The sequence below is a fragment of the Hemiscyllium ocellatum genome, chromosome 5, assembly GCF_020745735.1.
Source record: "Hemiscyllium ocellatum isolate sHemOce1 chromosome 5, sHemOce1.pat.X.cur, whole genome shotgun sequence".
Taxonomy (NCBI): domain Eukaryota; kingdom Metazoa; phylum Chordata; class Chondrichthyes; order Orectolobiformes; family Hemiscylliidae; genus Hemiscyllium; species Hemiscyllium ocellatum.
The window spans coordinates 103,814,078-103,841,062 of NC_083405.1; the positions used below are offsets into that span (position 1 = coordinate 103,814,078).

The 26,985-nt window shown below is 38.5% G+C and overlaps 1 protein-coding gene across 1 annotated transcript in view; it reads right to left on the reverse strand.

Moving 5' to 3' along the window:
• The window catches only part of LOC132815810 (kinesin-1 heavy chain), a 109,676-nt gene that overhangs the window by 76,946 nt on the left and 5,745 nt on the right, over positions 1–26,985 (reverse strand). Inside the window, exons 2-5 of the mRNA XM_060825070.1 lie at positions 8,620–8,707; positions 4,631–4,704; positions 3,268–3,372; positions 2,741–2,789 (exon numbers count right to left, since the gene is read on the reverse strand). Coding sequence (XP_060681053.1) covers positions 2,741–2,789; positions 3,268–3,372; positions 4,631–4,704; positions 8,620–8,707 — 316 coding nt within the window. The remainder of the gene's footprint in view (positions 1–2,740; positions 2,790–3,267; positions 3,373–4,630; positions 4,705–8,619; positions 8,708–26,985) is intronic.

Genomic DNA, 26,985 nt, shown 5'->3' on the forward strand with positions numbered 1-26,985 from the left:
TTAGGTATTGATAATTCTCTAGTGTCAAAAAGACTGCAAACCTGTGCAGTGGTATAAACTATTCAATCTTTAAAGTTTAGTATCAATACTCCAAAAAATACCGTTTTATGACAATGACCAAATGGGTCAGGACTGACAGCATAATCCAAGTCAAGTGTTTCGCAGACTTATGCCAATTAAACCAATGTATTTCAGTAAAAATAAAGCATTACTACAGTGGTTTCACTCATAACAAGTATGGGTAAAGTCCATCTTCATTCACAAGGAACCAACTCAAAATAATGGAGGTTGAGCTTACTCATTATTTTGCAATGGTATGAATGTCTGGAATAAGTAGGGAGTTCATTAAGCAGTGGGATTAAGCACACTCTTCATTAACAACACCTTCACTCACAGGAAAAACGGAAAGAAAACACAAGTATAGAATAAAAAGAGAAAGATTCAAGTATTTCTCATGACAAATGCCAACACCTACATCCATCATGTGGATTCTCTCAAATTCCCCAAAGACCTGAGCCACTTCTGCTAATTCTGTTGCAGAAACTGGAAGTTTACGTTTTGATTTTCATAAAATATTTCTTTCAGTGATACAACTGTTTATGGCAGCTTTGTGAAGAAATGTAATGTTTTTTTTTAAAAATCTCCTAATGGCCAATCCATGGCTTGAGGGGATTGGGGGGTTAGTATTAGATACAAACATACAAAACAATTGACCTAAGAATTGGGAAAGTTTTAGAAGTGGTCAGCAAAGGAGGACTAAGAGATTCATTAAGGAGGGGAAAAAAAAATTTAGAGTAAGCTTGCAGGGAACACAAGAAATGTCTTAAAATCCTCTTTAAGTATATAAAGAGAAAAAGATTGGTGAAAAGTAATGTAGGTCCCTTACAGTCAGAAGCAAGGAAACTTATAAGTGGGGAACAACTAAATGGCTGATGAGGTAAATTCATACTTCGCTTGTCTTCACAAAGGAAGTTGCAAATAACTTATCAGAAAAGACGACGAGCACAGATTCATTCACTGAAACAATTCTATTAGAGGTACAGTGTTGGAGAAACTAACAGAATTGAAGGCTGATAAATCCTCAGTTACTAATATACACTCCAGATTACTTACAGAAGCGGGCCCTAGAAATAATGGAAGCACTGGTGGCCATCTTCCAAGATTCTTTATGCTCGAACAGTTTCTACAGATTGCAGAGTAGTTAAGGTAACCCCACTACTTTTTAAAAAAAAAGGTAGAGAAAGTAAATGGGGAATTATGGAAGCAGTGAGGAAAATGCTAGACTCCATCATCAAGGACTTTATAGCAGGGCACTTAGAAAACATCAGTAGAATTAGTCAGCATGAATTTATGTAAGGAAATTATGCTAGATAACTCTACTGGAATTCATCAAGGATATAAGTAGTAAGGTCGATCGGGGTAACCAGTGGACGTGGTTTATTTGGACTTTCAGGAGGCTTTTGACAAAAATCAGACATGAGATTAATATGTAAAATTAAAATGCATGGGATTGGGAATAGTGTCTCGAGATGGACAGAAAATTGCTTAGTAGACAGGAAACAAGGTAGGAATAAATAGGATCTTTTTGTGACGAGCAAGCAGCAACTTATGGGGATCAGTACTAGAACCACAGCTATTCGCAATGTTATGATTTAGGTGAGGGAACTAAATGTCTCAAAATTTGTAGATAAAATAAAGCTTGGTGGAAGCATCAGCCATGATGAGGATGCAGAGTGTTTGTCATGTGATTTGGACAGCTGGAGTAGGCAAATGCATGATTAATGTGATGTAGTAAAAAATTTGGTAGTAAAAATAGAAAGGCAGATTATTATTTGGATGGCTGCAAATTGAGGGGGGATTGTTCACCAGTCACTGAAAGCAAGCGTAGATGCAGCAGGCAGTGAAGACAGCAAAACTGAATGCTGACCTTCATAGCAAAAGATCTCAAATACAGGAACAAGGATACTTTGCTGCAATTATACAGTCATTGTTGAGGCCAGAGGCAGAATGTTGTTAGCAGTTTTGGCCTCCTTTTCCAAGGAAGAATGTTCTTGCTATACAGGGGCTACAATGAAAGTTTACCAAATTGGTTCTTGGGATGGCAGCACTGATACAAGAGGAAAGTCAGTCAGTAGAATTATATTCTCTGGGGTTTTCAAGAATGAGGTGGGGGTATGAGGAGGAGTATATATACCTCTAAAGGGATCAAGATTTTGGTGAAGGGTGTGATTAGAGTATTGAGCTCAATGATCAGCCAGGATCATATTAAATGGCAAGCAGGCTAGACAGGTCAAAAGGCTTATTCCTGCTCCTGTCTACGTTTCTATAAAATTGCATTAGTAAGTGAAACAAGTTGTAATTGTATAGAGTGACAGTGCAAAACTTTACATTTATGATTACAGAAATGTGTTCAGGAATAAAGTCTATTTTAACTACTCTGACAACATAGTAAACAAATAGTGATAGACAAATACAAATCCATTTGGATCAAGTGCCAGTTGTGGAAGAAAGGGTTTACTTTTTAGAACCTTAACCAGCTCGTTTCACTTCACAATGACTGTGAATTTTACAAGCAAGCATTGTAAAATTCACAATGCTATTGTGATGGAAATAGCAATCACTCTGCTAGATAATTCTATTTCCAAATATAGAATTTGTGCCTAAAAAGAAATCCCCAGTTGCTCAAAATATTAAATTTTGTCATTTACAAGTACCATATCAGACAAATTAAACATCTTACCATCTAAAAGATCCCTAATCTTGTCCAAGTAAATTTCAAAATACGAAACCTAGAACATACAATTTAAAATGATTAGTTAATTTCACAGAAACTGAAATGTACTTGTAATTACACTTAAAGGGGTGTTTATGGAAACTATTTTCAAAAATTCTTTTATTCCTGCAAACGACAGTTCAAACTCCAGAGTACCATTTTAGAATTTGAATTCTGTTCTTAAAAATAAAATCTGCAAATAAACAAAACCAGTAATAAGTGAGCATTGCTGTCAAGGGAAGACAACTAGTTCACTACTGTTCTTCAGGGTGGAAACCTGGTCATTCCTAAAGAGTCTGGCCAATAAATGACTTAGCTATTCTCCAATCTCAAGCTACTCAAGTGTAGAGAAACATTACACAAGTTTAAAAAATCCAGAACTACCTTCTCAAGGGTAACTAGAGATGACCAAGAAATCCCAGCTTTATCAATGACGGCCATATCACGAGAATGCGTGTTTAAGAGAAAACAATTTGTTGCATTGTCATTTTTACCTTTATGTGGAATTCCAAATTTTCATCCATGGAGTAAATGTAATTAAAAATATCTTGGGCTATCCTGGGGATTATTCCCATACAATCAGGATCATGGAGTGAACCCTGCAATTAAAAGTAGAATTATGGTTTAAGTGACACCTAATAGCCAATGTACATTTTGCTAAACCAAACAAATTAACATTTCAGAATGCAGCTACAGTTAACAGCAGCTACTGTTGCTACCATTACAGAGTGATAGAATAAGTTGAGATTTTCCATCTCAGTATTTGGTCTAAGGAAGGGTCACCAGGCCAGAAACGTTAACTTTGATTTCTCTTTACAGATGCTGCCAGACCTGCTGAGCTTTTCCAGTAATTTCTGTTTTTGTTTCTGATTTACAGAGGAAACTCTATTATCCGAATACCAATTATCCAAAATCGGATTATCCGAAGGAGATCTCGTGGTCCTGTTGGAAACATTACAAAAAGACTTGTTTTTCCAACAATGGCTTAGTGATTAAATAGGCACTGTCTCCAAATGACGGTCTGCCCGCCCTCTCTCTCCCCACATTTTCCCTGGGGTTCTACAGAGGGATGTACCCTACTCCACCCATCCTTCCCCAGATAATCTCTCCAACATTGTCCTGTACAGGACAAATATGGAAACTGAGAAAAAGTTGCAGCAAAAAGTTGTGTGGGGCTGTGCGCGCGCAGCTGTGGCTGCGTGTGTGCTATTTGGAGACTTACCCCACAAAGGAAACTGCAGCAGTGTTGTTATTGGTGTCCAGTTCAGCCGCCCCAGAGAGGGGCCGGGTGCTGGACAGGGCTGGGGAGCAGGGGACTGGGTGCTGACAGTGCTGACAGGGCCAGGGAGCAGGAGACGGTGTTGGGAGCAGAGTCTCACACACTGTGTGCTGCTGCAGTCTCCTGAATGGGGAGCAGACTTTAAAAAGCTCCGAGCCCAGAGGAAAGGCATTTGATCAATTAACCGAATAACTGATTATCCGAATGAAATAGTGCATGCCCATCAAGTTCGGATAATCGAGGTTCCCCCTATACATCATCCAGAGTTCTGTTTTGAGGTCCTTAATCTCGCTCAAGAAATGAGTGTGTATAAATTAAGACTTCAATACAACTAAAGGGTTAAAAGCCATTTACTATAGGTATAGCTCTTGAATATTTTTGTACCTTTATAAATTTTGGCATAAGCCAGAAGTCCAGAGTGTGTACTAGCAATATTATTTACTCGTTTAAAACAAATTTTTGCTCCTTTTACAAGGAATTTGGCCAAAACTTAATGAGGGCATAGAGTAACATGAGAGGTGAATACTCAGCACACATTCTATTGGGTGGCTTTACAGGCAGGCGAGGAAAACACTTACTTCCATAGTGTGAGTTTTACCAGATGATGTCTGGCCGTATGCAAATATTGTGCCATTGTATCCATCAAGTACATCTGGAAAATGAAAAAAACCAATAGAAAATTTGTACAACTGACCACAAATCTCATTGCAAATACTTTAGCACGCAAGAGATAAGCAGAGTATTTGGCTTGCAAGCCTGCTCCTCCATTCAACTCGATCATGGTTATGTTGGGCTTCAACTCCACTATTTCATACTCACCATATTCCTAGATTCCAAGACATGACCACTCTTTTTCCCAACTTTAAATATTTTCAACGTGATATTACAACACTAGCAGAACATGGAGGATATTTTTCTGAAATCAACTTTATTATGGCTTTTAGAGGTGTATTTTGTCCTTTTCAATTGAAGAAAGGTCGTGACAGAGATGCTGATCAATCGAAAGATCCAATAAACAGTTTGAGAGGCAGTAGGTTTTAAGAATGGGTGGGTTGAAACTCCCACAAAAGGACCAGGTTTTGAGTTTTAGTTTTTCAGTAACACACAAACAATTTTCTCTCGACTTTCTTCCTCCTAGGCTGGACAACTGCATGTGAGACTATTTTACCGAATTCATCTTTGCTCAGGGGGTGTTTATAGGATGTTACTATATTAGATCATTTAATGCTTAGTAGTTAAATAACCTATTTTTCTGTTAAGTTTTCCAAAAGAGTTAAGTTGCTCCAATTTCTTTTGTTTTGTTGTATTTTAACAATAGTGTATAAATGGAGTGTGTGGCTTCAAGACTGATTGGTTAACCAATCGAATTGTATCCAAACACACACTTGGAATTTGTCTTTAAAATATGGAAAAGTTAGGGTAGAAGCTAATCTTAACATTTTTGAGGGTTTGGTGTGGTCCATAACTTTGAAATGCAATTCTATAGGATTGAGCTAGGCTTGGGGGGAGGATGAGGACATGAAGGAGGCTGGGAGAATTGCAACATTTAATAGGCATCTGGATAGGTATATGAATAGGAAGAGTTTAGAGGGATGTGGGCCAAGTGCTGGCAGCATTAGGTTGGGCTATCTGATCAACATGGAAGAGTTGGACCAAAGGGTCTGTTTCTGTGCTGTACATCTCCATGACTCTACACTTAATATGCAACTATGAGCCAGCACCACTTCATGTCAGAATGGATTCTTTTTTAGATCATCCAAGGTTAAATCTGTCTCCTTTGGTTCAGAGATGATTATAAAATTCAGTATTAAAAAAGGTATATTTACAAAATCAATAATATGCATATGTGTCGATGAGTGTTGCAGTCCTGCTTCTAACTAGCCTTGATTCAGCAGCTTAAAGCAAATTTCTTACATTTGTACTGGACACATGACAAGCAATTTGATCAAAACAAACACAGATGTTTAATAGGATTGGTTTGTTTGTTCATGGCATGTGGGTATCATTGCTAGGCCATTATTTATTGCCCACCCCTAGCTACCCTAAAGATGCTGGAATTGTCTGCCTAAACTGTACCTGGTTGGTGTTGGTATTTCCACAGTAATGCCAGATACCAATTTTTTAAAAATTTTGAAACAATAAGTTTTGAAGGGATGACCACATATTGCATCATTCAGATCACGTAGGACAACTTTCTCTTTCTTTTTCATCAGCCTTATTCTTCTAGAAGTTTGTATGATGCTACAGAAGCAAATAGTGCCAAGTTGATACTATGTGGGAGAGAGGGGGGGGGAGGGGCGAGGGCGAGAGAGCGCGATAATAGAATGCCAGCTTCTGTGCTACTTTTGTAGCCACTTTTCATTCTGTAGCCACAGAATGTAAGGATCAGTTTTATTTTCATTTCTCATTCCTGATGAAGAGGTCATGCTCAAAACTTCAATTCTTGCTCCTCGGATGCTGCCTAACTGGCTGCGCTTTTCCAGCACTTTTCAACTCTGATCTCCTACATCTGCAGTTCTCACTTTCTCCTAGCCACAGGATCTATATGGTTTATTGCATCAAATGCTACCTTAAAATCAAAGACAATCATTTTCACCTTACTTCTGGAACTAAGACCCACTGGATCAAGATTATGAGGTCTAGAGCAAATGGTCCTGTGAAACTTAAACTATATATCTGATTATTGGTGAGTAAAATGTCATCACAAACCTTTCCTATCACTTGACAGGAGGGGCTGATGGGAAGTAATTGAATCGATTGACCAGTCTTTAGAGACATCATATTTGGGACTATTTTGTTTGGCAGATGCCAGTGGTGTGGTTAAACAATTTAGTTAAAGGTATTGCTATTTCTGCAGTACAAGTTTTAGCACAACAGTCCAGATACTGCTGGAAACCATGATCTACATTCAGCAGTTTCTGGATATAGTGGAGTGAAATTAATTGGCTGACAGCTGGCACCCATTTTAGTGGGGTCCGGAAAAGACGACCAAAATTTATATTCAAACAGAAATGCAAAACAAATGTAAACATTTCAGACTCATCTTTTGCACTCAGCTGATATATTTTTAGTCTTGTGATACTCAGTGCAATAGTGCAGCCTCTTCCATCCATTAGATTTTTAATTGCCCACCAAAATGGCAAGACTGTAGAGGTTTGATCTGATCAGCTACATGTGCAATCTTTTAGTTCTGTACAGCATGCAGCATCTTTCATTTAGCAGGTAGACAGTATTGTTTTAATTCCTAAAGGGCTAATATCTCATTTTTACACAAGTACCTGTTCTACACCTCACATTGAGCCAAGATGGATCTCCTAGCTCTAAGGTAATGGCAGACCAAGGGGTATTTGAGGCCATGAGAATATACAGAATCACAAACGTTAGTGCAGGAAGTGGCCATTAAACCTGCTGTTTCTGCAAAGAATCCTGAAACGTGCATCATGACCCAGTGATTCTGCATTTTCCCCATACCTTTCCACATTACTGAAAGAGAAACAATCTAATGCCCACTTGAACGTCTCAGTGAAAGTGCACAACAAGTCCAAGGAGTGCCTTTAAGATCTGAGATTACAAAGTATAGTAGAACAGTGCTGTTGCTAGTGAGGAACATTCGGGAGATGCAGAGCTTTGAGCTGCTAGATCAGTCTCAATCTAACCCGTTTAGTATGGTGGTAAAGCCACAAACACAATGGATGAGAATGTTTTTGCCCAGAAGAACTACACAGAAGTTCCTCCTACCAATACTGCCAAGCATAGATTCACCTGAAATCTGAAGATTTTTGAGGGTATAAAAGGTGGCACGTACTCGAGTTGATGCTATTCACATCTGGCAACTATGTCCTATAGGTCTCTACCAGGTCAGATTTAAAAATCACAACACCAGGTTATAGTCCAACAGGTTTAATTGGAAGCACACTAGCTTTCGGAGCGACACTCCTACTCAGGTGATTTTTAACTTTGTGCACCCCAGTCCAACACCGGCATCTCCAAATCAGATCAGATTTAATAATGGTGCTATCAGACCACTCTTGCACTGGATAGTGGAATCCCCAATCCAGAATATATTTTTATACCCTCCGTGTTCAACATGGAGAAGCACTGATGTATCAACCAGTTAGAATAGAAGGTAGCAATCAGTAGGATAATTCCCTGCCTATGCTTACCCTGATAAAAGATCACAAGGATCAGAATCAATATTAAGAACTCCCTGGGCACTTCCTTCCAACTATCTATCTGGTATGCCTACCAGAGGATGGGACATCCAAAAACCCACCACTTAACTTGATGTAATTGAGACTTGATGACACATTTTGTCTGTTAAACATTTATTAAAAACATCCATGTGCTTCAACAGAAGTGCATGTGGTCAGTGCTGCACACCAGGATCCAAGGAAGATTGTTGGTGAGGAAGTCTGAATTAACAGCATAAGAAAATAGTACAATATTCAGATTGTCAAGCCTGCCTTGCCATTCTATAATACTGGGCAACTCTACATTTTGCTAATACTTTGCAATGGAAATTTGCAAACCCCAATTCAAACACCTGCTTTTTATCACTATGACTTACCTTTGACAATATTTTTTGCACAGGCATTGTACACTTGTTCTTGTGTTGCATTTGAAGCGAAAACATAGTCATATACGTAAGACTTGCCCTGAAAAAAATTGAAATAAAATTTGAAAAATATTTTGCACAGAACTTTGTATTTAAAAGTATGTTACTTTCAATTTTCAATTACATGTGGAAATATAACAGCCACCTGCCTTGATCGCAAGTTTGCTGAAACACACGTTGAAGTCCACAAAACTAGAAACTAAACTTAGAAACAAGATCAACTTCAAAATAAAGGTTGATGGCTTCCAAATAAAAATGCATTCAAGGAGGTTAGGTGAATTGGCCCGTGGTGTTAGGTGTATTAGTCAGGGGTAAATATAGGGGGGTGGGTTTCTCTTCGGAGGGTCGGTGTGGACTTGTTGGGCCAAAGGGTCTGTTTCCATACTGTAGGGAAGCTAATCTCTAATCTCATCTCCAATGTTTCAAAAAAAAAGAAAGAGTGACAAAAAGTGAAGAAGAGTGTTAGACGTACTAACAGAACATTTCACGCCCAGTGGACAAAAATGAACCGAATGAAGTTGACTACCAAACAAGACCCTATACGCAAAATCAATGTAGTCCTGAATGGCTAGGCTGTATAACAGACTATATCATTCTATTCCTCCTTTGAGGAAAATTTGAGAAAATACATGCATGGATTGAACAACATTGCTGCCAACACAGAATGTGACACATTCTTTTTAAAGTCTGCCTTGTGCTTGATGGCAGTGTCCTCCCACAGTCCAAAGATGTGCAGGTTAGGTGAATTGGCCATGCTAAATTGCCCATAGAGTGTTTAGGGATAGTGGTTAGGTGCATTAGTCAGGAATAAATATAGGGTAGGGGAATGGGTCTGGGTGGGTTACTCCAAGGATCCATGTGGACTTGTTGGGCCAAAGGGCCTGTTTCCATACAGTAGGAATTCCAATTCTAAAAAAAATTCGAAAGGGTAAGAGACATTTACATAATCCTAAATTTCTCCTATTTTATGGCAAAGGGTTAAACCCTTCATTTAAGATTGCACAAAGCCTTGTGATCAAATGAATTTGAGAGATCAAAGTTATCCTAATATTTTAAATAGCTTAATTAAGGACAATGTCTAGTTATTATATGAACATTTGAGACATTCAAAAAAAGTGATAACACCCACTCATGGTTGAAATAGGTGCTCAGTGTTAATTGTATTTTTCTCCATTTTTCCTGTCATTTTCGGAATTACACGCTTAAATTGGGATAATAACATGGTAGAGGATTTCACATTCTTCTGTTGGAATACATTTCTTCTTAATTCTGGTCTTCCAGTCATCCAAAATCCACTTCTCGTTCTTGTTGCATTAACAGCTTGATCCAGAACTACTTTTACCCATTTGCAGAAGAGATTTTGACTATTTACCCTATCTGTGTCCTTCATGATTTTATAAACTTCTGTGTTACCCCACAGCTTTAGATACTCCATGGAAAATAGCCCCAATCTATTCAGCTCCTCCCTACAGCTCAAACCCTCAATGCTGGCAACATCCTTTTAAATCTTTTATGAACCCTTTAACGTTTCACAATTCCCTTCCTTTAGCAGGGAAACCAGAACTGAATGCAGTATTCCAAAAAAAAAGTAGCCTAACAAACGTCCCCGACTAATCTCCCAACTCCTAAGCTCAATGCACCGACCAATAAGAGCAAGCGTACCAAACACCACCTTCATTACCCTGTTTACCTTGACTCTGCTTTCAAAGGAACGATGAACCTATAACCCAAGGTCAGAGTTCGGAAATAATCCATAAGACTTTACCATTACGTGTATAAGTCCTGCCTTTGTTTTCCCTACCAAAATGCAGCACCTCACATTTATCTAAATTAAGCTACTCAGCTCACTGAAAAATTATAATCAATCAGATGAGTCAATATGTCCACTATCTCTGCAGCTACTTCTTTTAGGGTCCTCAGATGAAAGCCAACAAGATGGCGAACATATCGGCCTTTAGCCCAATTAGTTTATTCGATTGTACTTTTCCATTGTACCTTTTCCTCCCATTTATTCTTTATTATTACCAGGATGAGTGAAGTATCTTCCACCATAAAGACTGATGTAAAATATCTGTTTTAACTTCTGCCACTTTAGTAGTCCCCATAACCATCTCACCAGTTCTATTTAAGCAGCCTATGATCACTTTGACCTCTTTCTTCCCTTTTATAAATTTAAAAGATGCTCTTATTAGTGTATTATATTCATCAAGTTTCCCCTTGTAGCTTATTTTGTCTTTATTTATCTTTTTAGTCCTCCTCTGTTAAATTCTAAAATTTATCCTATTCTTTGGGGCTATTACTGATTTTTGCCCGTTTATATGCATTTTAATTTATTACTCTCCTTAACTTCCTGAGTTATACATGAAAAGGTTTTCCCACTCAGAATATATCCTCATTACTGGTACGTACTTCTGATAAGAGTCATGACATACCTTCTTCAATGTCTGTCACTGCTTGCTTACTGTTTTTCCTGCTAATCTATCTGCCCAGTCCACTTTAACTTAAAGGGAATTGCGGTGAAATGAAGATGGAATTTTAGCTAAACACAATTGTTTCCAATCTAAATTTCTCACACTAACAGAATCTAAAATTTATCATCTTATGATTATTTCCTAGGGGATTTTTTTTAAAAAAAACAGAGGTCATTTATTAAACCTGTCTCGTTACCCAATACAAGATCGAGGACAGCTTGTTTCCTGGTTGGCTCCCCGATAGAGTGCATCAGGGAGAGTGACCGAGAACAGTCTATAAATTCATTGGCATATCTTTCCAATTTGATCGATCCAAATCAACACAAAGATTAAGACCACCAATAATTATTACTCTTCTTTTTCCAAGCTATTATTTGTTGATTTATACCCTTTCCTAGGCTGTGGAAAATTTGAGTGCCTATATACCACTCCTATCAATGTCTTTGTTTCCTTGTTTTTATTTACCTCCTCCCATTTAATCCCACATCATCTCTCATAACTGTCCTCATTTCACCTCTTTCATCTACCCCACTTTTCCAAAAGATGGAATACTCCTGAATGTTAAGTTCCGAGTACGGATCCCAAAACCATGTCTCCGCAATGGCTACAAGATCAAGTTCATTTACCTCAATTTATACCAGTCTATAGGCTTGTCTTTTCCCCCATTTTTCAACATCCTAACTTTTCTGTGGACTGTGTTCCTATTTGTCGTTTATCCTTTATCATCCCGTCTACCGTTTTAGGGAACACTTTCTAGAAGTTATTGAACAGCCAATAAAAGCAAGAATCTAGGTTACTTTTCCATCCCATTTCAACACTATTTTCAGTGTTTTACGAACTGACACGTGATAATTAAGTAAAGACCAGAAACTGAAGTGTATAAAACAATACACTGAGCTCATCAAGGTAGCTCCATGCCCAGAAATTACTATGTCCTTTGAAAACAAATATTTTCCATAGATGCAATAAAACCATCTCCAAAATAGTAGCTACTTAACAGATAACAATTGTTTGAGTGGATAAATTAAAAATAAATGTGGTGGGTTATTGTGAAGTGTAAGGATACAAATATTACTTCATTACTACTCTTGTCAGAAAAATGCTGATGTACTATTTACAAAGACCAATGAAACAATGTCAAACAAAGAGAAATGCACTAAGATAATATGATGCGACAGCATTAGTGAATGAGTACCAAGATACAGAACCACTAAATAATCTGGGAAATAAACTAGTTTGGCATTATTCCCATGAGGAAATTATCAATAGTGTATTCAATGTCTCAACTAGTTCTTAATACCCCATATATCAACGCAGCACAATGTCTTCAATTTGCTACGGTCACTAGTTTGTTGGCACACCAGTAAGAGGTCACATACAAACAGTGCGCATAGATTGTGTTTGACACAAACTTCAAAATATATCTGATACAGGTGCATACCTGGAAAGGATGTAGCAAATCACAGCTTTGAGTTTATATCTCAAAAATAAAACTTTAAAAAGTGATCAAGAGTTTCAGGTAATGATTTGTTTTTTTTGCCAAGCTAACAAGCAGATAGCTATTTGAAACTCTTTCCTTGAGAATTGAACACTCCAGTCTCAAAAGGAAAGGCTGGTCATTAAAAAGACTAACTACTGTGAAGTATAGAAGTTTTTAAAGAAAAAAAAAGGGATGACACCACCAGATAAAGAAGGAGATGATCCCTGAAGAAAACAAGTTAATTGGAGACCGGGAGTTAGATGCTCAATTACTTAACAGGAAAACACTGAAGGGGTCAGGATGTGGATCTCAGACAATGCAAATTTCAGTGAACATCAGAACATGGTATAGACTCGAAAGACTGGACTCTGTGGGTGATGACATGGACACCTGTGCCAGAAGTTTTAAAAAAAGCTGGTAAGCAGGGTAGTGACAATGATGGTCAAGTACCAAAGAATGAGGAACTTAAACTGATAAGTGTGTAGTGCCAATTTTCTACAAGTAAAAGTGTAGGAGGGAAATGAGTTAGATAAGAATGACAAGACAATGAAATGGTCAAGGATAATCTCTTGTGATAAAGACTGGTGAAGTCAGAAAAAAAAACTGCAATATCAGAGGGGACTTTAAAAAGATGATATCAAAATAGAACTACAGGTCAAGGAAAAGAAAAATTAATTCTAAAGATGGAGTCACTGACAAGGTCAGCTTTTACTCCATTCTTGTTGGCCTGAACGCAATGATAAGACTGCACTCGTAATAAATAAGTCAAATTATTGCATAAAGGATACATTATTAGGCTAATGTGCTGACAGCCACACCTGGACTTTGTGGGTGATGACAAAAAAATGTAGCCTGACAGCTAAACTAAAAGGATGGGAATGAGTCATTACCTGTAAGACAGGTTTCAGTCAGTGATAGGGAGTCAACTTGTTTTTAAATTCTTTCATGGGCATCACTAGAAAAGGCCAATATTGTCTATCCCAATTGGCCTTAAAAAGTGGTAATGAACTGCCTTCTGGAACTGCGGCTGCCCATCTGGTGCAGGTAGATCTATCATGCATTAGGAGGCAATTCCACAATTTTGTTTAGTGACAGTGAAGGAACGGTGAGATTGTTCAAGTCCAGATGGTGTATTGCTTGGAAGGTAACTGGTAAGTAGTATTCCCCATATGGTTGCTGCCATCAGCTTTCTGGGTGAAAGAGGTGGCAAATTTAGGAGGTTTTGAGAAATGATCTGTGATTCATATTGACATACACCTTGTGGGAGGTATAAATAAAATTCTCGTCAACTTGTTCAGAGATTAATGAACTGCCAGACGAAGTGGTGCATGCTGTACAATTACAACATTTAAAAAATGTCTGGATGAATAAGTATGAAGTATTTTGAGAAATATGGGTCAATTTAGGATATCTGGTTGGCATGGACAGGTTGGATTGAATGGTCTGTTTCTGTGTTGTACATCTCTATGACTCCAAGTAAAAAAGCACGGATAATTGATTGAACCCCTGGAAGCAACTGGGTAAAACGGTCATCAAGGATAAGGAATGAATCAGTTTGTGTTACCATAATTGACCACATTTGGAGATTACCAAAAGAAGTCAAGAGGGAGAGATGGCACACTGGTTGAGAAAACAGTGAACAATAAGATACTGAATTGTCTGAGGATTTAGACACCAAGGGACGACAGCATACTTTAAAAAGGGGAAAAAATTGTTCAGAAATGAATTCAAGTGGTGAACTGAAGAGTTATTTGCTGTTCAGTTATGGATAAGGTCTACTCAGTCTACATCTCTGCAACACAGCCCATCATAAAATTGACTGATTCTGTTACAGCAGCAGATGGCCATTTGGAGTTAACCAAAACCTCTCCTGGTCATCCATGAACTTCAATTCATCCAAAACTCAAAATGCTATTCTAACACACCAACATTGTGCTTCAAACGCTCATGTTAGAATTCTTTAGTGGTACAATGCTTCTGATCTCTAACCTCTCCAGTTCTACAACTTCAAGACTACGCTCTCAAATGTGGTCTCTTGCACATTCTAAAAAGACAGACCTACCTTCAGTGATCTGGGCCGATTTGTTGGGCTGGAGATTTGCTGATCAAGAAAACTCTCGTACGCAAGCAAGACGTGAGGAGCTATAACCATAAGAAAAAGGTACAGGAGTAAGCCATTTGGCTCTTCACGCCTGCTCTGTCATTCAATAGGATCATGACTGATCCAACATTCTCCATGTCCAGTTTCCTTTGTTGACACAGGGAAAAAAAGTAAAGTGGACGGGCAAAAGATTGGTAGATGGAGTATAGTTTAGAAAAATATTACGTTGTCCACATAAGCAGGATGAATGGAAAATCGGATTATTTCAATGGAGATGTTCATTTAATCTGCAGTCTGAGAATCAATAGCAAATAACTTCGGAAAATAAACAAACTATTGGACTGTTATCAGGGAATGAAAAATGCAAGTGGGGAAACTCTAAAAACTGAACAAGGCAATAGCCACATTTATAGTGGTGAGCAAAATTCTGGTCTACTTAACAAGATGATATGCTTACTTTGGGAGTTAATCAGAACATATATTTATCGATTCCTGGAACTCAGCGATAGTCTCATTAGGAAAGTTTGAGGAGTGGAAGATTGGAATGAGAGGTGATCTGACAGAGTTAGATGCTGGGATGATATTTCCTTTCAGGGGGAAATCTAGAACCAAGAACCATAGCTTAAAGGGCTCTCCCATCTTAAATGAAGAGGAAGAAGAATTTCTTCCCAGAGGGTCAGTTGCCTTTGGAATTCCTTTACGCAGATTCAAGTGAAAGTTGAATTATTGAATATATTTGAAGGTTGAGTTGGAGAGTTTTGATTGACAAGGCTTTATTAGTTGGTGAGACAGGTTAACAAAAGTGGAAATTAAGGCCCTAATCAACTCAGCCCTTGTCAAGCCTCTCCAGGTTTTCCTAGCATTTGACCCCTGAGATCTTACATCCAGCCCCTGCTGCAATTACAGGGATGCCATCAAATTGACAGTGTCAGGACTTCATCATAAGCAAAGCCTTGCCTTCAGTCAAATAACAAAGCATCAAAAGTAGTAAGAGCCCCACGGACATTTTCAGTGATAGTGATAGCTTTGGTGGCATGAGAAATTTATAAATGTTGTCTAAGCTAATAGAAACTGACAGATGAATAAATCTTTCATTGACAAGTAAATGATATCAGAGAAGAGAATGATAATACAAGATTAGCCTGATTCTAGAACAGCACCTAGTCAAAGCCTTAACTGCATTCTGGACTGCTCAAGTACCTCCTTAGTCAGAAATAAGGAAATATGAAATGGCAGAAGACATTTGGCCTCGCGAACCTGCTTCACTATTCAACAAGATAATGACTGTTTGTGTTTTGGCAGAATTGGGATAAAGGGGCTTTTTTCCAGGGTGGCAACTTGTAACTAATGGAGTGTAACATGGATCACTGCTAAGGACATAATTATTTACAATACGGGTTAATGACTTGAATGAGGGAAGTGAATGTGCAATCTCCAGGTTTGTGGATGACAAATAACTGAGAAGGTAAATGGTAAGGATGACAAAGTCTACAGAGGAATATCAACATGAGTGAATAAAATTTTGCAGATGAAATATAATGTGGGAAAATGTGGGATTACGCACTTAGGCAGAAAAAAATACAAAAGGTGAACATTATTTAAAGAGAGAAGGTTGGAACACAGAAGGATTTGAAAGTCCCTATGCATGAATAGCAAACATAAGTGTACACATTCAGCAGGTAACATGGAAGGCAAATAGAATGGTGGTCTTTATTTTTAAGGGATTAGAGGGAGGAAAGCAAGATGCAAGCAAGTGAGGTCTTGCTTCAAGTATAAAAAGGCACTAGTTAGATACATCTGAAAACGAACTATTTTAGTCCCACTCCCAAAAAAAATGCTTTTAGAAAAGGACTTGCTTAGTCGCAGTCCAGGGAAGGCTCATTAAGTTAATGCCAGTACAGAGGGACTTTACGATGAGAGGTTGAGTAAGTTTGGCCCATACTCCTTGGAGTTCAGAAGAATGAGAGAGCACTTTATTGAAACTGCAGGGTGGTTGCTAAGTGATGTTTCTCTATGACCCACTACTTTGATATGTCAGCCTATCAAACGTTTTCTGGAAATCTATATTAGTATATCTACAGGCTTCTCTTCGCTCATAATGCTGGTTATTCCTTCAAAAGATCTCTAATATATTGGTTAAACATGACTTCTCTTTCACAAAAATTATGCAGACTCTTCCAGATTATTCCTGCATGTTTACAAAAGTAATCTCAAATGATCAATTCCAACACTTCTCCACAGCAGACTTCAAACTAACTGGCCTATAATTTTTTTTTGTTTTCTGCATCCCCCTTGTCTTGACTAGAGGGGTTTTATTTGTTAGATTCACGCAGACTTGAAAGTTTCTTAAATCTAAGGAACTTTGGAAAATTAACCACCTACTACCTCACTAGTATCTCTTAAGACTCTCATTTCCAGATTTCAGCCCATCAAGCCAGTATATTTTTGGCAATACAATCTACCAATAAAGGTAAGCACTGCGTACACTTTCTTAATTAACCCTATTAATTTGCCCTGCCAGCTTCAGGCATCTATGGACGAGCCCACCAAGATCCCTCTGTTCCTCAGCTTCCTAGCGTCTTGCCATTTATTGAATACTTTGCTATCGTGTTCCTTCTTCTGACAGGTATCACTTCATTTACCAAGGCTAAATTCCATCTCCAACTACTGATCTACCCAGTTTATCTTGTAACTCACACCTTCTCCCTCACCATCAACGAGACAGCCAATATTTGTGTCATCCTCAAACTCATCAACACCCCTTCCTCCACCACCATTTACATCTTTTATGAATAATCACAAGCAATAATGGATCGAGTACAGATTCCTTTAGTATACCATTGCACACCAAGCTTTAGTTAGAGAAACTACCTTCTTCCACCAATGGTATCCTGTTAACTAAGCAAACTTTGAATCCAACTTGTCAGGTTATCCTGGATCCCATGACCTTTTACCTTTTTCCAGTTTCCCATGTGGGACCTTGCCGAAATCCACAAACTACATCAACCGCTGTACCCCGAAACAAACACTTGGTCACCACCTTGAAAAATTTCCACTAGATTTATGAGGAATGATTTCCCTCTGACAAAGCTCTATTGACTATCCTTGATCAAACTTTGCCTGGCTAAATGAGGATTAAATTTTCTACTATTTTCTCCAATAGTTTTCCTACTGATGTTAGGCACAACAGTTTATGCTTTCTATATAACACCCTTCTTGAAAACGAACATTAGCAGTCCTCTGGTGCCAGCCCTGCAGTAGGAGATGATTTGAAAATTTGGATTAAGGTCCCTCTAGTTTCCTCCCTCATTTTCTACAGAAGCCTGGGATACAACTCATTCAGACCCGAGATTTGTCAATCGACAGTTCCATCAATTTGCTTAGTAAAACTTTGCTCATTAAACTCCTCTCCTCTTCCACATCCTGGTTTATAGCCATTACCAGAAAAGGTTTTTATATACTGTATAGAGAAGGCAGAAGCAAAATATTTGCTCAATTCATCTGCCATTTCCTTATTATCCAGTATTAACTCCATATTCTCACCGTCTAAAGGACCAACTCTCTTTTCACTTACTCTTCCTTTTTCAGGATTTGTAGAAACTCTTGCTTTCCAGTCTTTACTTTCCTAGCTAGCTTTCTCACAAAATTAGTTAATCAGAAGAACTAAATTGTCATTATTTTCCATTGTTCTTTACATTCTGTCACCCATAAGGTGATGCATTTTGGGAGACAAGGCAAAGAGTTCATGGTAGAATAGCAGGACCCATGAAAGTACAGAGGATCAGACAGATCTTGTTATGCACAGTCACAAATATTTTCTAATTAACTTGTTCAGAGAAAAGTCATTACACACCTGTGGAGTAGGTGGGGCTTGAATCTGGGTCTTTACAGATCTTTGAAGGCAATAGGTCATTTGAACAGGTGCTTAAGGCATATAGGATACTTGCTTTTATTAGTCAAAGCACTGAATACAATAGCAAGGATGTAATAATGGAACAGTACATAAGTTAGGCCAGAGCTGAGTATAGTTCTGGTCACCAGAAAGTATGTGAATGCATCAGGGAGGGTGTGTATATGGAGTTGATCAGGATGTCGCTTGGGCTGTAGCATTTCAATTGTGAAGGGAGACTAGATAGGCTGGGGTTATTTTCCCAGCCTGCCTCTATTCTTGATGAAGGGCTTTACCCAAAACATCAATTTCCCTGCTCTTTGGCTGCTGCCTGACCTAATCCAAACTCTGATGTCCAGCATCTGCAGTCCTTGTTTTTACCTGGGGTTATTTTCTTATAGAATTCTGAGGGGAGAGTACAAAATTGAGGGCCATAGATAGGGACAAGTCTAATTCTATTCACTTTTTTTTTTAAAAATGTATTTTACTTCTCAATATTCAGGATCCCATATTTGTCATTCAGAAGCCATGTCTCTGGAATGACAGAGATTGAAGTAGATACAATGTGGATGACCAATTTGTTATAAATACCATGCACAAATACAGAGCTTTTAGTTTTGACTGTTATCCTTTTAACATTGACCCAATTGATGTATTCCTAGATTTTAATTTACTTGTTCCGGTCATTCCTCAACCCTCATTTCCCAGAATATTATTTTCCTCTAACTTTGTCTCAGCTCTTTGATATACCACATCGTTCTACATTTGATCATGGGTCCCAGCTATTTTGCTTAACACACTCCTCAAATCCCCACCCGATAACTTACAGATTATAACAATTGAGGGCCTGTTTATCAATTTAGAGCCTAGTTCCTCATACCCAGCATGCAGAGCTTTTCTCGTTCACCTAAGTCATTGATCACCATATAAATCTAATAAGTTGAATGATTCACCATTACATTTTTGCTAGTTTGCGAAAGGACATTGTTTATGATAGTCAGGTATTAATCAGAATGCTATAACCATGAGTGGTAATGCATTAGTAATAAGGAGATGAAGGAACAGTTTCATAATTAGATGATATGGTCATTGCCATAGTGATGACACAATCAAAATGATCACAGCAAACCTCAAATGGGCTGGAAGGACAATCACCACTCCTGAAATGTGTTTTAACTGGTGGCCTCCTCAATAGAATACACTGAGCAAGAGCAGATTGTTACCAATTCAAGCTCAAACTCCCTTGGAAGTATTCTAGATAAGAACTACCATTCTACTGATAGTAGCAACACTCTGGCATAAAGATTAGAAAAATCACAAAGTATACAGCAGAATGCTGGACGGAAGAGAGAAAATATTCCACGCTATTATTGACAAATCAGCCAGACTTACAGAAGAGCCGCTCAGTTGTCAATAATAGCACCAGTACTAGAATTTTGAGGCTTCCAACCCCATTTGATTTGCACATAAACATTTTACTCTATTATTGTACTGATTTAACACGAGTGTTCAAACCTCCCCATGGCCAACTGCAGAACTGAATTCAACAAATCATATCACCATGCATGCATGCTTAGGTCTACATATAGAATCATTAGCAAAGTTAAAATTAATCAGATTAAAAAAAAGACCACAGATACCAAAACTGACTAAAGGCAGGTAATGAACAGTTGTTTCTTTTTCTATGGGAAATTATGTTCCCTAGGAATCTGAATTAGGACCACAAGTGATATCTATTAATGACCCAGGCATGGGTACTAATTATAGGGTCCTCATGCAACACCGTGGTAGCTTCTCCACCCCTAGACTAGGAGACCTGGGTTCAAGTCCCACCCTCTCCAGAGGTCTGTAATAACATCTAAATAGGTTGATTAGAAAAATAGTACTAATTACTAAGTTTGAAGAGGACATGAAACTTGTAAATGTTGTAAACAATGAGGATAGTATCTAACTTAAGGAACCTGGGAAAACAATAGACATATAGCAGTTGAAAGTTTACCTAGAAGATGTGAATTACATTTACTTCACCCACTGAATTTCCATAGCAATATAAATTAAATGGGAGTGCAGAAACAGAGACCCCTAAGATGTACACACCAATCTTTTGAAAGTAGTACAATTTCAGAAGACCCTTTTCTGCCCAAACTGCATACACAATTCTTGGCTTTGTCAAGTGCACAAAATAAAGAGGTTATCTAATGTCTTTGTAAAACATTGCCAGGTGAAGTCTTAAGAATGTAAAGGCTTTGGATATGCATAGAAAACTTGTCTGAAATTGATCCTAATCATAAGAAAATTCAGTTTTGTGTAAAACCTGGAATTGCTCTCCTGAAAGACAAAGGATATCTGATAGACAGTATTAATATCATGAAGGTTGGATAGTTTCTCCACTGCTCCCAATGTAACAACCCATGCCAGATGCAGATGAGTGAGATTTAAGTTGACTTATAAAAGAATCACAGGAAATCTTTTCCAAAGATATTAATAATTGTAATCTGGAATTCAGTGTAGAAATCATGGGAAAGTGGATTCAATAGTAACCTTAAAAAGGAAAATTTGATAATCATTTGAAGCAAAAAGCTTTAAATGATTTGGAAATAGAGCAGAGTAGACTATCCAAATAATTTAATTCCAAGTGCCAGTATCACAGCTGATGTTACTCTATGACGCTATAATTCTCGATATTATGCAATTCAACCTTTAATTCCTTAGAGACTGATAGGGTTTCCCTTTCTACTTCAAAAATACACTTTTCATAAATTACACACACAGTCACAAGTGAACTTTGACTCAAACCAAAAAACCCAAACCCTCTCAAACAGACAATACTAATATTTACATACACTTGAGACACTGGGAGGGTCCGATAACTGAACAGACCCCCACTTGCCATCAGTAGGAAGATGTCAGACAGTGGTCTTTCCTCACTATGTCTTGGCGAAGGCCGCCCAAAGCTTTAACGCATCACTCAGCACATAGTCTTGAACCCTGGCATGTGCCAGTCTGCAACATAAGTCGGGTTCAACCTGTTGGTCTGGAAGACCAACATGTTCTGGGCAGACCAAAGAGTCTTTCACAGAGTTGAAGGCCCTCCAGACGCAACTGATGTTTGCATCCCAGGGAACAGACCGTAGACCACAGTTCCACGTCATGAAGCTGCTCAGGACAAAACTGCCACAAAAACCACTGCATTTTTCTCCAAACTTCCTTTGCAAAGGCATATTCCAGCAGATCCGAGACAATCTCAACAGCCCATGTCACAGCTACTTCCTGGGCAGTGTGCAATAGCGCAGACTGACCGGTCATACTTAAACTCTTCTCACCACCAGTTAAATAATATCTTGGTATTTGTTGGAAATTTCTGGTTGATTAGACATTCTGCCAAATGATTTTGACAGTCTGATCAGGATCCACCTTGCCCTTTTCCCTCAGAGTCTCAAGGACACGGTTGACCACTCCCTGATGGGCTGGTGGTCAAAAAAGTGTTTTTTTTTGTAAATTTCTCTTATGAAGAACAAGTGATGTGGAACAATCCAACTACTTTGAATTGAATTGATTGTACACGTGTACAGAGGCAGTGAAAAGTTGTCTTCGAGCAATACAGGCAGATCACGGTTAAATAGCACAGATAAGTAAATAATAGGTAAATAGCGGCAAAACAAAAACACAGGTACAGGCAAATGCTAAGAGTCCGAATACCCATTCAGTATTTTCACAGTAGGATAGAAACGGTTTCGAAACCAGCTGGTGCTTGTTTAGGCTTCTGCACCTTCTCTCCCTGATGGTTGAGATTGTAGGGTGGGATAGATCTTTGAGAATCCTGGCAGCCTTTCCTTGACCTCAGGCCTGGTAGATCGATTCTATAGATGGGAATTTGGCCTTTGATTATCTGGGCTGAGTTCACCATGCTCTGTAACCATCTCCAATCTCGACTGGTACAGTTGCCATACCCGGTGGTGATACATCCAGATAGAATGCTATCTATGGCACACCTACAAAAGTTGACAAGGGTATTAGCCTATTGCCAAATTTTCTCAGCTGCCTGAGGAAGCGACGTTGTTAAGCCTTTGTAACCAGTGCTTCCAAGTGAAGAGTTCAACAAAGCTCGTCGATGACAACCATTCCCAGGAGCTTGACACTATCCACTCGTTCCAGCTCTGTGCTGTTAATGCGTGTGTTGGAGACGGGGGGGGGGGGGGGGGGGGGGGAAGAGTTCATGAATAACATCCCACCAAAAGTCAATAATGTGTTACTTGGTTTTGCTGGCATTGAGAGCTAGGTTGTTCTCAGTGCATCATTTTTCCAGGTCTTCCACCTCCCGTTTGTCGACTATTTTGTCGTCATCTGAGATTAGACCAATTATGGTGGTGTCATCAGCGAACATGTAAATGGCATTTGTCTGGTATTTGGCGACAGTGTCATGGGTATACAGCGAGTACAGTAGGGGGCTGAGTACGCACCACTGGGAGGCTCCAGAATGGAGTGTTAGAGGGGATGAAATATTGGCCCCAAATCTTCACTGGTTATGGCCTGCGGGTCAGGAAACTGAGGAACCAGTTGCAGAGAGTGGGGCTTAGTCCAAGATCACTAAGTTTAGCAATCAGTCTCGAGGGGATAATAGCTTGTGAGAAGATTTGTAGCTTGGGTGCTCGTTGTGGTGAGTCTGTTCGCCGAGCTGGGAGTTTTTCTTGCAAACGTTTCGTCCCCTTTCTAGGTGACATCTTCAGTGCTTGGGAGCTTCCTGTGAAGCGTTTCTGTGCTGATTCCTCCAGCATTTATACTGGTTTGAATCTGCCGCTTCCGGTTGTGAGTAGCTGTCCGCTGCAGTGGCCGGTATATAAGGTCTAGGTCGATGTGTCTGTTGATCGAATTTGTGGATGAGTGCCATGCTTCTAGGAATTCCCTGGCTGTTCTCTGTTTGGCCTGTCCTATAATAGTGGTGTTGTCCCAATCGAATTCATGGTTGTTTGTCATCTGAGTGTATGGCTACTAGGGATAGCAGGTCGTGTCGTTTCGTGGCCAGTTGGTGTTCATGGATGCGGGTTGTTAGCTGTCTTCCTGTTTGTCCTATGTAGTGTTTTGTGCAGTCCTTGCATGGGATTTTGTAAACTACGTTGGTTTTGCTGCTGCTGGGTATCGGGTCCTTTGTCCTGATGAGTTGTTGTCTGAGAGTGGCTGTTGGTTTGTGTGCTGTTATGAGTCCTAGTGGTCGCAGCAGTCTGGCTGTCAGTTCAGAAATGCTCCTGATGTATGGGAGTGTGGCCAGTCCTTTGGGTTGTGGCATGTTCTCATTTCGTTGTCTTTCCCGGAGGCATCTGTTGATGAAATTGCGCGGGCATCCGTTTTTGTTGAATACCTTGTATAGGTGTTCTTCTTCCTCTTTTTGTAGTTCAGGTATGCTGCAGTGTGTTGTGGCCCTTCTGAATAATGTCCTGATGCAACTTTGTTTGTGTGTGTTGAGGTGGTTGCTTTCATAGTACAGGATAATAGCGTTGAAGGCTGAACTGTAGTCAATGAGGTAGGATTCTTAGGTAGCTGTTCTTGGTGTCAAGATGTTCTAGGGAGGAGTGAAGGGCAAGTGATATGGACATCTGACGTGGGTCTGTTGGTCCGATAGGTAAATTGGAGTGAGTCAAGAGTAGTGAGGAGGCTGGAGTTGATTAATGCCACGACCAACCTTTCAAAGCACTTCATGACCAAAGTTAGGTGGTCATCATTGAAACATGCAGTATGAGCCTTCTTAGGCATATTGGGGTGTTCCTTGTCATTGTTACTCATCTTTAGATTTTTTTTTAAAAATCATCCTATAAGTGCTTCAGGAGAATAATGGAAACACTACCTTTTAAATGCAATATACTAGAGTTCCCCATTCCTATTTAGGCAAAAATCAAGAGAGTCCAAACTAATAATCAAATCCCAGACTTGTGTGCAACAGCAACATTCAACTCACAATACAACCAAAGAAAGGGTATCTTAGCTGGCCACTAATTGTGTCATTTTGGGACCCTGACATGTAAGCTGGCTTTTTGTTTGCTTACCCAACAGAAACAGCACCTAATAAAAATGCAAATGATTCTAAAGTAGGACACTTTGGGTTAAAGAATGTGATTACGTAAACATGTTTTAACTGCTTTACACCTAAGTAGTGGGCTTTGAAATGCTGGAAAACCAAAATTACAACAAATGAAGGTTGTGCACCACCACAACTCCGAAGTTTGATCAGATACATTGTTGGGGAAAATTGAAAACAAACGTGAACATCAAAGAGTCAGGGTACTCACTGCACCCAAGACAAAATATCTTAGGTGAGTAGTGAGAATTAACTTCAGATTAAAGTGCCAAAACACCAGAACAAGCACTTTTATGGCCTCTGCTTCTATATTTATACTCCAATGTTTATTCATTAGACATGACTACAATAAAAATGAACCATCACTATGTTCACAAACTCTGCTTAATATAGAGTTATAAATATAGCTGATATATGTCCTACCCCTTTAATATCTCACCCTCCATTACATTCTCCCAACCTCTGAAACTATCTCTGCTCCCATCTCAAATTTTAAAGTTATAACATACAGTAAAATTGGAAAAAAAACTCCCCCAAAGTGCTTCACAGAAACAAAAAAAAATCACATTCAGCAATAATTAGACCAGAAGACTAAAATATTAGTTAAAACTACGATTTAAGGAGTGTCTAATAAGGAGAATATCAAAGTGGAAAAAATAAAGAGGTGTAGAGAGGGTATTCCAAAGATGAGGAGAACTGAAGGTACAATCAGTGGGTTAAAATAGTGGATGATCAGAAGCCAGAATTAAATTAATTTAATGCATGTCAACAACAAAATTCTCATTCCAGTTAAACAATCTAAAATTTTAATTTTAAAGTTGCTCACATAGCCTGAATGTAAATGGGTATGGAGACCTAACAAAAGAATGAAGTGTTTATAAAAGGATGATAGAGAAAAGAAGCCAATCAATGCAATCATCACCATCTACATTTACTATACCAAGTTAAAACTGATAACGTCCTCTCTACCACTGGCTCTTAAAAAGAAACTTGAATATTTGCACATTAGCTACTGCAAACATTAATCTAAAAATCATTTAATAATTAAAAACAATTTTACATGTACACTTCATACTACATGATGCAGCCATTCTACAAATGAACTAATGCCATGTATGTAATACCAGCTACTCCCAAACAAATTTCTGAAAGGGTCTTTGTTATATTACTAACAACTCAACATGCTTATAAACTATCTGCCATAAACTGATATGCAAAACATAAGTATCATAGACACTAGATTTGTCTGAATTTTGAACTTAAATGATCAATTCTGTATTTACCCATGCTAGACCCAATCTCAAAAAGCCAGTGGAAACACTGGATGCTAACTCAGTGACCACATTCTTCTTTCCAGTACTGACCTTGATGAAGTGCGAAAAAAAAACTCCAGACAGTGCAGACAAACTATGGATCCATGTATTGAATGAAACTACTATCCTGAAGTATCAAGATCCCAGTTTGCTCTGTAAAATGCCCAGTTGCTATTAGTTCTGTAACTTTAAATTAATTCAAGAATAATATTTAGCAAAAAGAAATTCAACAAATTATGAAAAGCAAAACTATTTCATAATAATGTCAAGTGATGAATTTTACAAGTAGGAATTTAAATTCAGTTGGGATAATGCAAAACCAATTTTAAAAAAAAGACTTTTTCATGTCCTTCTTATTGTACTCAACATTTAACACTGCAACTAATGAGCAAAATGCTTAGCATAAATAGGGACAATTCAAGCTATCCACCATCTTCATTTGGAACTATATCACCCCAGCTTCACCATTTGCACAGATAAAATCTTGGAACACTCCCTGACTGTATATGGGTCTATATAGCAGAACTCAAGCAATCACCACCTTCAAAGACAATTAGGGATAGACAATTAATTTTGGCCTTTCCAGCAAAACACCCAGATCAAAACAATAAATCAAAGCTAAATCTAATTTAAGAGCACAAAAGTTATTTTACTGTGTAATATCCTTGCAAAGATACTGTTGTTTCATCAGCAACATCCTTGACAATTAGAAAGTGTTGTTTGCCACAGCATTGTCACAAAATGCAAAAGTGATTAATCCCAATTGTTAATATTTGTTGCAAATATTACTTTTAATTCACTGGCATTGTTGGAAAGTTTACAAATCATTTCAATACAATACTGCCAGCACATCTTGTGTTTACGGTGCAACATGCAGGTTGAGGGAACAATTAACAGATAAAGAGTATGAGCTACAAAGTAATCTTAAAATCAAATAATCCTATAACAAAAGACCCTGATAGTTGTGATTTTTGTTCGTTAGAAAAAGCACAAT